Raw genomic sequence first — 16110 nt, forward strand, 5'->3', positions numbered from 1 at the left:
AAACCACTTTCCTTCGCAAAAAAATTCTTTGGGTTCTTCTAAGGAGAGTGTCAAATTATGACAACTGGTATATTTTTACGTTTTCCACGCTCTAGGTGTTATGACATTGAAAAATATCTATTGTAAATAACACTTAGTACGTGTAGCTCCTTAAGGCACATATATGTGTCGTTATTATCATCATCTTAGTCCTTGTATTCCAGTCTTTTGAAAGTGTAATAATGTTCGGATATTGCCAGGTTCAGGGAGATGGCTATTTTGCATCAGACTGATTTATTTGAACCAAGATGGTACAACTTACCCAAAAAGACATATGAGCCGTGCCATGGGAAAACCAACATAGTGGGTTTGCGACCAGCATGGATCCAGACCAGCCTGCGCATCCGCGCAGTCTGGTCAGGATCCATGCTGTTCGCTAACAGTTTCTCTAATTCCAATAGGCTTTGAAAACGAACAGCATGGATCCTGACCAGACTGCGCGGATGCGCAGGCTGGTCTGGATCCATGCTGGTCGCAAACCCACTATGTTGGTTTTCTCATGGCACGGCTCATATAACATATAGGCTTAATGAACCATAATGGTTTTTAGTTTTGTAAGGTGACTAAAAATTTATGTTACTGTATTTCTTATATCTGACTATAACATAACCTTTCTGATGGTCGCATCTGTAACAGCATATAAACATCTCTGAGCTGAATTTTTTAATTACTTGAGGTAAAATGTTCAAAGCTAGTTTATTGTAAACACTTTCAACTGGGCTGTTGAATACAAATTTTTTATCATTTTCAATAAACAGTTGAATGCTCCTTTATTTTGTAAAGATAGCGATCAGGATTAATTGGATAAAATAGCTAGATTTAGCTATATAGCTAATTTGTGACTTTTCTGGGACCTGATTATTTGTCACCATTTAATATGTGTTACCTGATTTGGTCAATCTGAGACTTCCTCTTTTTCAATCATATTTAAAGAAGCCTCAAAATACCAATTATATGCTTATGTATTTTGCAACCGGTAACTGCTTTGTTCTTTGCTTAGTTTGCATGTTTCTGTTTAAATTGTATATGATTTAGTTTGCATTTTTACAGAAACTATTTAATATATTACCTGAGAGATAGGTGCTAATCAGGTCTCTTTGAATCTGATTCAAGGTGATATTTGATTTTTGAAGACATTTTTTAGCTGGTGCACTCTTGTGCTTATATTAATTTTTTCAGAATTTTACTGATTAGATCTTAATTTATTTTTAGACTTTGGTCAAGATTAGCACAAACCTCTCAGCTTTTACATTGTATAATTTGAAGTCCTGCAGTTGTATTATGTATAATGTGCTTTTATGCTTGATAATTCATGTGCTTTTCTATGTGCTTATTTGTTTGTATTGTAATGTGACTGTTATTTGTTAAGTCGGCTAATAGCTATTCATAGCTAATGTTATTATTGTTTACAACCCGACTATAAATAAAAATTTGTATCTTGTATCTTGTATCTCACCTATAATATGTTATTTTCCCTTTTTTTATTTGATTGTTTAATTGGCAAAACTTTTTTCAGTACATACGAAGGTATCTGAAATGTCCGGGGACTGAGGGGGCTGGGGTCAGTCAGGGTTTGATAGTTTAAATAGACAAAATCAGTGACATTGTGAAATTCCGGTTAAATGCTATGACCATTTAATATTATTGATAAAATATCTGAACAGCAGAAACTGTTGTATTGTATTGTATTGTTTATGTGAACTGGATAACTGATCTGTAAATAATAAACATGATGGAAAACTACATCCAATATTACTTCTGCAAAATCCCAAGTAACAAATTGGCTGCAAACAGTTCTTGAGCTAACACATCCCCAACATACAAAAATGGCATGGTTACAACAACCATGCAGGCATCTTAAATAACATTTAGTTTAACTATCATTATTGGCTTGGAAGTGCCAATATTTGCCCGATGATGTTTGAACAGTAAGACTATATATGACAATTGATACCAATTCAATTGCCATAGAATGGTAAACCCCACAAAGCTGAAGACAGTGCCAGTGCAGTCGGTGATACTTAACCTATTTCGTGATAGTTGTACTCTTGTTAATACAGGACTTAGTCTGTTTATATCATAACAATGATTGGACAAAATGGGCAGTGACATATTAATTTGGCATCAGTCATTCTTTTTGAAGGGATAATAGTTCATTGATTTTGCATGTAATTCTAGTATTTGAATGGAAAATCTGTAAAATTATCCAGCAAGTTATCATGACTTTTGAAGTAGTTTTTTTACCTTACAGCATATAGAAATCTACTGAGACTTTTGCGTAACAGTCAGTACAGTCAAATAAAATACATGGCCACTGCTCAAATGGTGAGACTTTATACTGCTTGCATGTTATTTTGCTCTTAACAATATATTATAACAGTTTTTTGTTTCATGTACAATTTTCCGTAAGGATTTTAGTACACTGTGTCCTTCACATTCATGATAGAATTTCTCCTGTACTTTGCATTTTATATGCATAACTATGTACAGGATAGAGGCTGTGAAGTGAAATCTTAAGCACAGAAATCTATGGTTTCTAATGATGAATATTTCACTTCGTAGCCTTTTTCCTACACTTACTGTTTTTCCTACTTTCTCATGCAAGTCTATCTAGCTCAGGCTCATAACTGTCTTCATGAATAAATATTGGAGCATTTTCAAAATATGTGGCATGTGGTCGGTTAAAAAGGTAGGGTAAATATTCATGTACAGTTACACAAGAATAGACTTTCAGGTACCTTAATTGAAGAAAAAATGTTGGAAGAAGACCATCACCATTTTGTCTTTAAATTGCTATAATTATGTTAATTTCAGGAGAAACCTGTTGAAAATTCAATAAGGAAAAAGTTGACAGATACATTTCAGGTAAAGTACAATTAAAGCTAACATTAATACCTGAAATTTTGAATCCATTAATATAGCAGTTGACAAATATTAGTAATAGATTCATATATTTGACTGATTTGAGCCCAATAATTAGGTCTAACTTTACCTGAATTGCTTTTGAGACTGGAAATCTCAGAAAGTAGTCATATATTTATTCTAAGAGCAAACATGCTTAATATCAGACATGATAGTAAAAGATTGTGAACAAAGTTACTTTTTCTTTCAATTGAGGTGAAATTACCACATTGTTTTCTTCATTAATTTTATTGTAGTTGTATTGACAGATCTCAAATTCTGTATTGGTATGTTATGAACTTGAATGTATTGTCAGTAACTTGATGTGCCAAAAGTTAAGCCAGTGCAGGATTACCATATATCACTGTGCTTTTCTGGAGCTTCTAAACCACTTACCCAAACTATAGAGCAGAACAAGTTACAAACAGGGAGGTTTTTACATCACTATCAATGTATTTCATGTTGTTTCAGCCTGCTGTCCTAGATGTGATAAATGAGAGTTACATGCATAGTGTTCCCAAAGGTAGGTCACCTGTGTTTTAATAGATTTGATCAACATTTTAATACTCTAAGTTGTTGTTTGTTTTACAAACTGATGCTTGTCATGTATATTGAAAAGCTTCCAAAAAAAGTTTTTAAAGTAATTCATGGCCCTGCTAGACTGCTTAGAAATGTAAACCAGTATCAGATATGATTGGGAAAATGAAAAATATTACTTGACTACATACATTAGTAAAAGCGCTCGGAATTGGTTTTAATCGGAACTATCGGTATATCATTTTTGTATACAAAAAGTTGCACACATATTAACATGATGTCATGTGGTATGTTTTGTTTCCAAACCATGATTTAAGTTCATTTCTATTTTCAGCTGTAATTTAAGACTCTGTTTCATCTGTAATGTTGGTGTGTACTAAATGTATTTTCAGGATCAGAAACTCATTTCAAAGTGGTTGTTGTTGCTGACAAGTTTGAAAGTCTACCTCTTATCAAGGTATAGTCGAAAATTTATACATGTATAACTAGCTATGTATAACCTAGCTCTGTTACAGCACCTACTCAGCAAATATTTGCCATACACAGGACTCTGAATCCAAATATTAGTTAATTTAGTTGTTGAATTTGAGCCGAAACTCGGGATCCCTATTTTCATTGTGAGACTGTGTTACGGCTAGACAACGGCATCCACTCTAAACTCTCCGAGCAACACCATCTGTTCAACAACCATACTTCAGTCATCCTACTGTTTGATCTGCTAAATCTGTAGTGTTTTTTTTTTGTGAATTTTGCATTTTGTAAGATCCATATATGACTTTTACATCATTCTAAAGGTCTCCAGGGGTGAACATGTAAACTTTTTGAATTTTTAAGATATCTTTTCATAGTGTTAAATTCTTGACCAGAAATATACTTTTCCCTGTGTGAAATTCTAACCTTTGAACAATTTTGAAGAATTATTTTTTCTCAAGTTATACAAAAGAATATAGGAATTGTTATGTTTTACAACAATATATCAACAAAGACAAAAAAAAAATTGACATCCCAAACAAAATCCCAGGTGCATAACTGCACATGCTATAGAATATTCCTACATGGTTTCATGACTTTAGGTCATATACTTTTGACACAATCTTTTATGCATTGTTTTTATTAAGTCTAGGGCCAAAACTTTGGTCTGGCTGAGTGAAACCCCAAACAAAACCCCTGGTGCACAACCTCAAATAAAAATACCCAGTCCTCCACCACAGCTACTTTTTAAATTTAATTTGTTTGTGATAAGAACTTTTGTTTGTGATAAGAACTACATGTACTTAAAACTCTAGTCCTAGTTTTTTATTTTAGCCACAACTTATTTATATACATGATATTTCAGAGGCACAGGTTAGTAAATGAAACATTACAGGAAGAATTACAGACTGGAGTACATGCTCTATCCATTGTAGTAAGTGATCTTAAATTAATTTTGCCACATGTAATTTTTCTAAGCCTCCTGTGATCAAAGTGTCTGAGTATTGAATGTGCTGCTAAAATAATGAAATGGGTTGTGAAGACTGTTCTACTGCTGTTCTATTTTAATCACAGCTATGTTTTACTGTGTTTCAGTTCTTTATCACAGCTGTTTAACATCTTTATCACAGCTGTGTTTTATTGTGCTTCTTTCTTTATAATGGTTATGTTTTAATGTGCTTCTAACATTGTCACACCTAAATACAGTGCATTCGCGGTGCTACGAATCGCAATTTAACGAAATACCGGTATACTACGAAAAGGTGTTGTGGTCCCGGTTGCTTTCCTTCTTATTTCTATGTTACAAAGTTGCGGTTTTACGAAAATGCAATTTTACGAAAAATGCGCTCCTACGAATGTATTGTTCTACCCTTAAAGCCTGTTTTCAACTTGTTTTAGTTGCGATTTTACGAATACCTGTATCGTCTAAGTTTTCACACCTTCCATAATGGCGTGAAAAATGCTTTAGAGTGGAAAGTGTCACGATCAATTAGCTGGGCGTAAACAGTAATTAAATTGTGTGAAAACTTAGTAATTAATTTTGAATTACATACGCTGTGTTAGTGGTTATTTTTTTCTTCTCTTACTATCAGATCAGATGGCATATCAGTCATACTTGTTTCGATATCTATACGTCTAAAACAATCACTACATAGAACAGATAAAAAATATTTAAGTCCTGAGATCGTCTGTAAATTGTGGTTTTATTATTCCAAACAATTCAGTGAATGGTTACCGTAGCTGAATCGGTATAGGCATTTGCTATTTTTGTTCTCGTGCAACAATGTACCCTGTATATGTTTTATGTACAGTGAATAAAAAGTGAAGAAAAACAAAACAACCCGTTTTACATTTCAGATTCGAACAAGATTTGTAGTAGACCCAGATGTACATATAAAATTTGTTTAAATATTACGGGTTACAACCTGTAGATATCAAGATGCTGTGTAGCGAAATTTCCTATGCTGCGCTCGAACGAAAATGCGATATTACGAAAAAAAAACGGCCGGTCCCTTGCCTTTTCGTAGGATGGCGATTGTACTGTAATAATATATGCTTTACTGTGCTGCTATCTTCATCACAGATATGTTTAATTTTGCTTCTAACTTATCACTGCTATGTTTTACATTGCTTCTCTCCTATCGTCTATGAGTTTTACTTTTTTTTGAACAGAACAGAACATGTATTTATTAGTCTTAAGCATATAACAGCTTATCGACTGTGCTTCTATCTTCATCACGGCAATGTTTAATTTTGCTTCTAACTTTATCATGGGTACATTTTACTGTGATTGCATACGCTGTACGAGCATGAAATGTAGCAATTGGTTAAGATAACTTGGTGCACATGGTTCTTATCAATTGTTATCCTGTGTCTGTATTTCTACATTTAGGTTCAGTATCGGTGGTTGTTGAATACACTTCTAGACATTGTCTTTTTAATACCTTATCCTCATAGTTCGAAGTATCCTCTTTAGAGTTAATGCTACTCCATTTCATGTTACCGCAAATATCAACAGAAGATTTTTTATTAAGGTACACTGTAGAGTACAAAAATAATGCTTGAGAAGGAGTAGCTTTTGAAATGATAAACAAAATCAAATTTCCGCATGTGTTCTTTTTAAGGATGGAAACGAATACTACCATTAACATTTGAATATTCCAATATTCATTGACAAATGCAGTACTTTTGCAGTCCAAATATTGGTGTCAAAATTTACATACTTGGCCACTACAGTTTATGTTAGTAAGATATATTTGATGTTAATGTTAGCTATTGCTAGCATTTTGAAATCTAAATCCTTTGAAAATTTTTACCGGTATTTCAAATATACATATATATAAAATTCTGATGCAAAATAATTACATTTGGCTTGTTATCAACTGTTTGACAATTTTCTGGTTTTCTTGCTTTGAACATTTACAAGAAGAACTAAGTTTCAGAAAATCTGATATTTTATGATTTTTTTACAAATATTCAAATTTGATTTAAATGTTCATCAGAAAAGCAAATATTGAAACATACAATCCTTAGTCCTTACAAATATGTATGATCTACATGTTATCACCTCTTTTGTTAGTTTTTGCTTTCAAGATAAACTCTGGCCCTGAATGATTAGCCTTAATATCTGACAGTGCATTTGCTTATTTCAGGCTAAAACACCCAAACAGTGGGAGGATAGTGGGGGCAAGGTGTCCAAATCTCCACCATGTCAGGGAGGAGCTGGATTGTGAACTTTTGTTACTGGAACTCTGTGATAGTATTGTGCTTGAACACCAACACCAAAACCAGACAAGTATTTGTAGACTGAACCGTCTTGAGTTTTAGGATAGAACTTAATCAAAGTAGTCAAAGGGAATCAACACTGCAAAGAATTCTATACTTTCATACCAATTATGAAATGAATACCTACATCCCAGAAGCTAACTGTTTCGACTTGCTTGGACAAACTTGCCGCTGATTCTGCTGTTTTCTAAATGAATTAATGACTACACAGAAATTAAGAAATTACATTTATTTTCATCAAAGCAAAATAGAATGTTGTTTGCTGATAGAGATTTTTTGTCTTTTTAAAATAAAGAATGTAACATTATCTTCCTTACTGCATTTCTATCGAGACAAAACTACTGGTGTACAAACACCTATATTTTTAATATACATAACCAAAGGTTCATCATAATTACAGTCCCATCAAAAATTATACTGCTGGATTTGGTAATTGCATAGAAAATACTTGGTAACTGACAAAAAGGGTTTATTAAATTAAGTTACTTCTTACCTTTCAAAAACTAAAATAGACTCATTTTCATAAAGTCCCTATGTTTTTAGAAAAATGTCAATAGTTTTAACTGACATACTCCTTTCTTCCTTTTTTGGGTGTGTGGTTGTAGTGGGGGTGGGGGAATTGCTTGAATCCCGACTTTACACAGAAAACACCAGATGTTTTAGGCATCTACTTTGTATGTCCAAGTAACACCAAGTACAGAATTTGTAAAATGATGCTGTATCAGTACTGATGCAAATGTGTTTGGTGACAAATACTACTCTTTTTCAATTTCAAAAATTGTGTTGAAAAAAGTCCGTACCTTTTTTTTTTAACTTTGTCTTCACACCATTAAGACAAGTACAGTAATAAAAAGTTTGACAGTTAAAATCAGCAAAAATAGGAATATAATGTGGAAGGGAAAAATGAGTAAAGATAGAAATATATTGTGGAAGGGAAAAATGAGCAAAGATAGAAATATATTGTGGAAGGGAAAATGAGCAAAGACTGGTATATATTGTGGAAGGGAGGGAAAAATGAGCAGATAGAAATACACTGTGGAAGGGAAAAATGAGCAGATAGAAATACACTGTGGAAGGGAAAAATGAGCAGATAGAAATACTGTGGAAGGGAAAAATGAGCAGACACGATTATATTTTGGAAAGGTAAAAGATGCTATAAATGCAAGGTCTTCTTTGACTATCATATGTAGTTATGACAACATCATGTGTAGATTTGATGTGGACATCATAACATCCAGTGCTCCTTAAAATTCAAATATAACTTAATTAAAAACAAATTCATTCCAACAGTTATCTGTATACCTGCATATATTTTATTGCTTAATATATCTAAAATTTATATAAAAGAATCAGTTTTACACAAAGGTGTTTAAAATGTATAACAATGCTGGTTTTAGAAAGGAATAACCTGATAAAAGAAACCATCCTACTATCTCAGAGCAAAACTTAAAATGTCATAGGAAATACAGAAGAACAGCATATGAAACTATGATCATAGCAGTTACCCAGTTTAGTTACTATTCTGTGAAAATGTGACAAGCAGGCTGTGAAACAAGAACAGGATCATCTAGGATCTCTAAAATCTATTTTCTGTATTTAAAATTCAATAAAAACATGCTGAAAGCCCTTTGGTTGTAAAACTATAATCTTAGTCAGGTTCCAACCTTTGCTGTTTCAACAGAATTGTTTCTATCACAATTATTTTCAGAGTTACATGACTGCATATTTTCAGTTACATCACTTCCTGATTCTGTAATGTCACTTCCTGTTTTGACAACTGCAGAATGGCCTCTTGTATTTGAAGAATCTGAACTCTGGACATCTTTATCATTATTTTTCTTGCGTTCCTGAAGAGCTGGGTGGGTAGTGAAGTGAATTTTATGACCTGAAAAATACAACAGAATTCAGATCAATGGATGCATGACTGAGAGTTCAGTCTTTTATTTCTTTTTATGAGATTTTTTTTAAAATAGCATAGATTGAAAGTTACCATATTCTTTAATAGATCTGACTTTTATCTCTTTCCATCAGAAATAATCGTGTACAATAAAAACTAGAAGACACTTTTGTAGAAAAGCGCATGTCTCCCCCAATGCATAGTAGTAACATGTTCAGGCCCCTGTGACCTTGACCTTTGCTAAAGTGACCCCAAAATTGATAGGGGTCACCCACTCTGTAAGTCCTATCACCCTATGAAGTTTGAAGGGTCTGGGTCAAATGGGTCTTAAGTTACTGATCAGAAAACGGTTTTACAATTTCTAGCCCCTGTGACCTTGAACTTTGATCAAGTGATAGGGATTATCTACTCCACATTTCCAATCATCCTATGAAGTTTCAACATTCTGGGTCAAGTGATTCTAAAGTTATTGATCAGAAACGGTTTTCCATGTTCAGGCCCCAGTGATCTTCAAAGGCTTGACCTTTAATTGAGTAACCCAAAAAATAATAGGGGTCACTTCTACTTTGTAAGCCCTATCATTTAACGAAGTTCGAAGGTTCTAGGTCAAATGGTTCTCCAGTCCAGTTATCGTTCAAAAATGAAGGGTGATAGGCAGATGGCCCCTGTGACCTTAACCTTTGATGGAGTGACACCAATTACAATAGGGATCATCTATTCTGTAAGTCCTATCACTCTATTAAGTCTGAAGGTTCTGGGTCAAATTGTTCTCAAGTTATTGATCAGAAATGGATTTCCATGTTCTGGTCCCTGTGACCTTGACCTAGAGTGACCCCAAAATCAACAGAGGTCATCTACTCTGCAAGTCCAATCATCCTATGAAGTTTCAACATTCTGGGTCAAGTGATTCTCAAGTTACTGATCGGAAATGGTTTTCCATTTTCAGGCCCCTGTGACCTTGACCTGTACAGAGTGACCCCAAAATCAATCGGGGTCATCTACTCTGCAAGTGCAGTCATCCTATGAAGTTTCAACATTCTGGGTCAAGTGATTCTCAAGTTACTGATCGGAAATGGTTTTCCATTTTCAGGCCCCTGTGATCTTGACCTGTAACAGAGTGACCCCAAAATCAATCGGGGTCATCTACTCTGCAAGTGCAGTCATCCATTGAAGTTTCAACATTCTGGGTTAAGTAGTTCTCAAGTGATTGATTGGAAATGGTTTTCAATGTTCACCCCTGTGACCTTGATCTTTGATGGAGTGACCCCAAAAACATTAGGGATCGTCTACTCCATAAGCCCTACCACCCTATGAAGTTGGAAGGTTCTAGGTCAAATGGTTTTCAAGTTATTGACTGGAAATGAAGTGTGACGAACGGCCGGATGGACAGACAAGGCAAAAACAGTAAGTCTCCCCCAGAGGAGGGTGGGTGGGGGGAGAGACATAACTATGTTACAACTCACATGTCAATGTGACAAAAAGTGCAAATAATGTGTACTTATTGTGCCACTACTGTACATGTAGATAGGATCATACTGATATGTCTGGTATCTATAACAACAATATATTTCTTCAAAATGATAGATACGAATAACAAGAGCTGTCACTAATGGCGACAAATGCCCCGCAGCGCCTTGACCTGGTGACTTTGATTTGGTGACCCCAAAGTCAATAGGGGTCGTGTACTGAATCAGTACTATCAGCATGTGAAGTGAAGTTTGAAGGTCCTGGGTGCAGTGGTTTGCGAGTAAAGTGCCTTCATGCAAGAAGTTAACTTTGTGACTAACGGACAGACCGTTGAAAACTAATATGCCTCCCTTCAGGGGCATAAAAACTATGCCAGTGTTTATAACATACAAATATGGGTATACTAGAAGAAATAGTAAACAAAACAAGATGAAAAAAGAAACAGACATAATTAATAAAATAAATAGATAATAACATAAACAAATAAAAGTAATAATAGTGCAAAAACTAGAATTGTGTCCATTGGACACAAGCGCCCGGAGTAGGACACACAAGATTTCGGAACAGATGCATGTACAGACAGCAGCAAGAGCTCAAATAACTACTTAAAGTATTTATGATACTATCAATACTGTGGGAACGGTTATATTCAATAACAAAAGGCACAATGTCAGCATCAGTAGAGCTTTTATTGTATTCTGTCTTTACACTAGGGGACTTAATCTTGTATTACCGGTATGTTATGTATTTACTGTATGAATAGCAAACATAGACATTTAGCAATAAAACAACATGTACCATGGCAGTTTATGAAGACTAGTGCAGCATGCTTGATTAAAAATTTGCACAGCAATGGTAAAGAATAATCATCTATTTGATTTTATGTCATATTCCAATCTTTGATAACAATATAAATATATGCAGTTACCTTTACCTAGACAATCTACCACTTCCACTGAAGTCTTCTTTCTACAACATCCCTTACACAGGTTAAAATTGCACTTCTGACCCTTAAAAAATAAATACGCATTTTTTCACTTCATTATTTTGCAAAATTTAAACTGATTCATTTATACTTTAATATGAAATCCTCAAACTTTGCTATAAATTTTTTTTTTCCATATAAAAGGTTTCTGGTATCAAAGTAATATAATTCTACATGATATTTACAAGTATTTAACATCATTTAAAGTTATTTCTCAATATCCGATATATCTGATTAAGGAGGTGAACCCATTATGACGATTGGAAATTTCAAACTGGTTATGTATTCTCTGTATGAGAATTCTGCATTGATTTCTCAAGTACGAACGGAAGCCAGGTGCTCATACAGAATATACTATCATCCAAAGAATGCCAAAATGCCATACAAGAATAAGTAATCACGCAGACACTACTGATTGCCATTACATGTACACATCTGCTACCTTAAATGAAGACACTCAAACTTTCACTCTAACTGTGAACTTCTCAACTTTTATTATAAAATGTAAGATTTGAACTTGAATGGTAACAGTATTGCCAAGGAAACTGCTAACATTCTGATTGATTATAGTCTAGGATTCATATTTTAATGCTATATTATTATATTATTAGAACAATAACCTCTGAAGTTGAAATATTTTGTAAATCTTTTACACCTACACGTCTATTGCAACACTGGTATAAACTTAATTACGAAAGGAAATGCCATCAACAAAAGATTATGTCAACTTTATGTTGAAATAAATTAACAACTTATTTTGAACAAGAACAGTTCTGTAATTGGATATTTTTTTTTTTCTTTTTTTTTTACATAACTGAATTAAAATATGCTATAGAAATGTGTCTGACATAAAAAAGTACCTACCCTTGGATTGTTACAAAATATGTCTTCACAAATTTCAAACTTGATCTTTTTCTTGCCATCAAAGTTTTTATTAGGATTACGAAGACGTTTCTTCACTTTTTTCTTTGACATTCCTTTCTGTATAACAAGTTCCTCGATGGTTGCAGGTCGTGTCAACAGTTCACGTTTCTGCCTGTTACGTTCTTCTTCTTCAGGACTGAAAATTTGTAAATAAAATATTTGTTTACACTGACCTTTAACACACAGAAACAATGTTTCTAGAATCATTTTCTGTTGATTTGTTTACATAACATGCTTAGATTTTGTTTACATATGATTTCCTACTTGAATCCTTTCAAGGGAAATGTATATTTAATGGATAATATTGTTGTCACTGAATGCAAATATCAGCAGTTTGAACCCAACTAAGAAAAGGCCTGTGCCTCTACAAGAACCAGCAGTATTTCTTTGTGACATAATTTCAAAGCTTTCTCTAAATTAGTTAAACTAATTTCTAGTAACTTGCAACAGTTAATAAATAGCAGAGAAGCAATATATACTTTGTTTTCTGCATAGAGCTCATTACACATTTCAAAATAGAGGAAACAGGTAATAGTAACAAAATGGTGAGTTCTATAATTTATGTTTATTAAAATCAGATTTACTGATTTTGAATACTTTTCTCACCAGTAACAGTAACCAACTGGCATCTGACTCAAATGTTAGTATCAAAAATCTGAATATTACCTTGGTCTTTGGTAAGGCTGACAATACCAGTATGGTAGAGGTAGTTCTCCAAACAGACCTGCACGCGCATTGAAATCTTTGTCCTCCATCTCTTTCTGAAAGAAAATTTTCCACAAAATTAAAAAAATAAGCATCTGAACGAGTACCAAATTGAAACCATCCAATGTTTCAATGAAAAGCTTCCATTCCTAGTTCCCACAAGGAAGCTTTGTCGGGTTTAGCGTCACACCGACACAATTATAGGTCATATTGTAACTTCGCAACTTATCGTGGTGGAGGAAGACCCCAGGTGCCCCTGGACATTATTTCATCATGGCTATGCACCTGGGTAGAACCACTGACCTTCCATAAGCCAGCTGGATAGCTTACTCACATGAAGAATTCTATGCTCTGAGGCTTGAACCCACATCACTGAGGGGCACCCACACACTGAAGATGTGAAGATATCCTAGAATGGAGCGAAGGTATTAAACCTTGCTTTGGCAACCAGTCTCAAAAAGTCCAGAATCTGATAGGTCGATACTGAGCTCAAACTTTATACTGACCAACAACAAGGCTGCAATCTTAGACTGGTATCCTAAATGTGTTTTGTACAGTTGGCATCTTGATCCATGTCTGTTTTCTTTTGTTAAGAAACTGTCAAACACAGACACAGATGAGGTAATATGGCAATTTTCCAGCTTCTAAAGGTCGAGGAAGACCCTAGTTTCCCCCTGGGCATTATTTCAGTCACAGGTCAATAGACTAGTAGGACCATTCATTTTCTGTAAGCCAGATGAATGCTTTCCTCACATGTCTATGGAATTCAAACTTACTGTTTTATCCACCTAATCTGTAACAGTTTTTTATAAAGGTGGCATTAGGATATTTTTCAATTCTAATTTCTTGAAATGCCAAATTTTAAAAATCCTTTGCATGGAAGTTGTGCAATGATATCCTGAAAGTTTTATAAGAGTCCATCAACAAATAAAGCCATAATTTGATTTTTTTAGGGGAGGGGATTGGGGGGATCAAAAATGGCTGAAAAATGGCTGAAATTTTCATTAACAAATGTTTTTTTTATTCAAAATGAATCAAGATATTTGAAAAAATAAATTTTCCTATAATTACCCCATAGAGTTCTTTAGAATGAGGTATAATCTCATCAGAACCCTTTTTACAGAAAAGGTAGACTTAAATTCAGGTAAGAAAAGGGGATTAGAACTTACCAAACATCTTTCTTTTAAAACTAATACAGCCTTCCTGAGACATTCTGGCGATCTGGCCACCCCAACCATGTCCCTTACATCTGGATGAAGGTGCAATCTGAATGAAATACTTGCAAAGTTTATCAAAATTCTTCAGTTTTCTTTTTGTTCAAATATAACAGTTAATATTTTTAATTCAGTTTTTATTGTGAAATATTAAGCCAAAGGAGGACAAAGCATGGTGGATTAATTAAATTTCAATCATTCTGTTGTTGGATTCTAAGTGACCATAACAAAATTTGGGTAACTAAGACCCCAGATGCTCTTCGGGACATTTCTGGTACAAGCAGGTACTCCAGAACAATCAGCAATTTTCAGCAAAGCAGCTGCATAGCGTCAACACATGAAAGAATTCTACACCCAAGCAATAGATCTGAACGGTTTCGGTCATTTTGTCTGAAATGTTGTAAACTCTGCATAACGATGAACTAAATGTTGCCTCCATATTCGTACATGATAATTGCTGAGCATTTTTAATTTCTTACCCATGATGCAGTATTTTGAATATATGACCTCTGATATAGGACAGGGGGCATGGATATTTCTCAGTAAGGTCTAGATATTCTTCACACATCTGCCATATTGGTGGATTTATGCCAGCGAACAGTGCTGGATTATGTAGATTACCCTCTGTAAAACAGAATAGGACATTATCAAGACAAAATTAAATTATTTACTATTTTTAAGAAAATTTACACATTATTTTCAGAAATTTACCCATTTACACATTACTTTCCAAAATTCACATTATCCTTTTAAAATTGTAGGAACGAAAAAGTTCTCACTACAAAGTGATATCCAATGTATACTTCTCAATGCTGAATACCGAGACTTGCAAGTTATGTGAAATGTTATTAACTAGTTGATTACTTTGTACATTCTTAATGATATTTTGTTGTTAAAATTAACCTAATAAATCTGGCATCAGCACTGGGTAGAAAGTGTTTAATACTTAAATTAATAGTAAAGTTTCATCTTCAAATTCAAACCATGTTCATATCATTATAATTTGGTTTTAGAAGCAAATTTTCAAGTTTGTTTCATAAAACTGAAATATGTTAAAAGAGAAATCTATACCAGCAGTCATTATGCCATCCACTCCAGTTTCTTTCAGGCATCTCTTCACATCTGACAGATATTGTATATTACCATTGGAAAACACTGGGATGTTTACTGCCTTCCTGTCAAAAACAAAATTTACAAATTTACATCAGTTACTGTATCTGCTTGTTGTGTTTGCTTTTTCATTTATTGACATGTCTAATACCTACACAAATTGTAATATTTAAGATTTATTGGAGTGGAACGATTTCCACACAGTCTCTGTCAAAACGTTGAAAAATAAGCCTACATATAGGTGAAGCCCTTTCTTTTTGCTGAAAGTAAAGTAACTTACATTCTATTAAGTAAATTAATGTCTTTAGAGATAAAAATGGCAATGTCACAAACAGTATTAAAGCAATAGACTGTCATTTTTTGTACAATTGGGTAGTACCATGCACTTCTGGCAACAGACTATTATTCAGGTCAACAGAAGGAACAACTCAGTTGAAACAGTATAATTCATGTCTATAAATAGCAATATTACATACTTTATAGCTTTGACGTATTCCCAATTAGCCAGGCCTGTTAAACGTCCCTTCATCTCACGGGTCCTACCATGAACTGTCAGAATCTGAAAAACGAAAGCA

The 16110-nt window shown here is 34.0% G+C and overlaps 2 protein-coding genes across 6 annotated transcripts in view; one reads left to right on the forward strand and one right to left on the reverse strand.

Moving 5' to 3' along the window:
• On the forward strand, positions 1-7540 carry LOC123563134 (bolA-like protein DDB_G0274169). 2 transcript variants are annotated; one of them, XM_045355743.2, is made up of 7 exons: positions 1-67; positions 2291-2364; positions 2854-2904; positions 3412-3463; positions 3870-3934; positions 4814-4882; positions 7101-7540. In XM_045355743.2, the coding sequence occupies exons 1-7, from the start codon at positions 58-60 to the stop codon at positions 7179-7181; spliced, it is 402 nt and encodes a 133-aa protein (XP_045211678.2). In that variant the 5' UTR covers positions 1-57; the 3' UTR covers positions 7182-7540. The 2 variants fall into 2 exon arrangements, with proteins under 2 accessions (XP_045211678.2, XP_045211679.1); XM_045355744.2 differs by lacking the exon at positions 1-67 and adding an exon at positions 114-136.
• Positions 7448-16110, reverse strand: part of LOC123563133 (tRNA-dihydrouridine(16/17) synthase [NAD(P)(+)]-like) — a 22727-nt gene continuing 14064 nt past the window's right edge. For 3 of the 4 annotated variants that reach the window (XM_045355742.2, XM_045355740.2, XM_053529282.1), the window contains 8 exons: positions 16012-16094; positions 15497-15600; positions 14905-15049; positions 14381-14477; positions 13173-13267; positions 12447-12642; positions 11526-11607; positions 7448-9118 (listed from right to left, as the gene is read on the reverse strand). In XM_045355742.2, the coding sequence (XP_045211677.2) occupies positions 8886-9118; positions 11526-11607; positions 12447-12642; positions 13173-13267; positions 14381-14477; positions 14905-15049; positions 15497-15600; positions 16012-16094 (1035 nt within the window). In that variant the 3' untranslated portion in view covers positions 7448-8885. The remainder of the gene's footprint in view (positions 9119-11525; positions 11608-12446; positions 12643-13172; positions 13268-14380; positions 14478-14904; positions 15050-15496; positions 15601-16011; positions 16095-16110) is intronic. The other variant, XM_045355741.2, reaches the window with a different exon arrangement.

Source organism: Mercenaria mercenaria, chromosome 2 (assembly GCF_021730395.1).
Source record: "Mercenaria mercenaria strain notata chromosome 2, MADL_Memer_1, whole genome shotgun sequence".
NCBI lineage: Eukaryota > Metazoa > Mollusca > Bivalvia > Venerida > Veneridae > Mercenaria > Mercenaria mercenaria.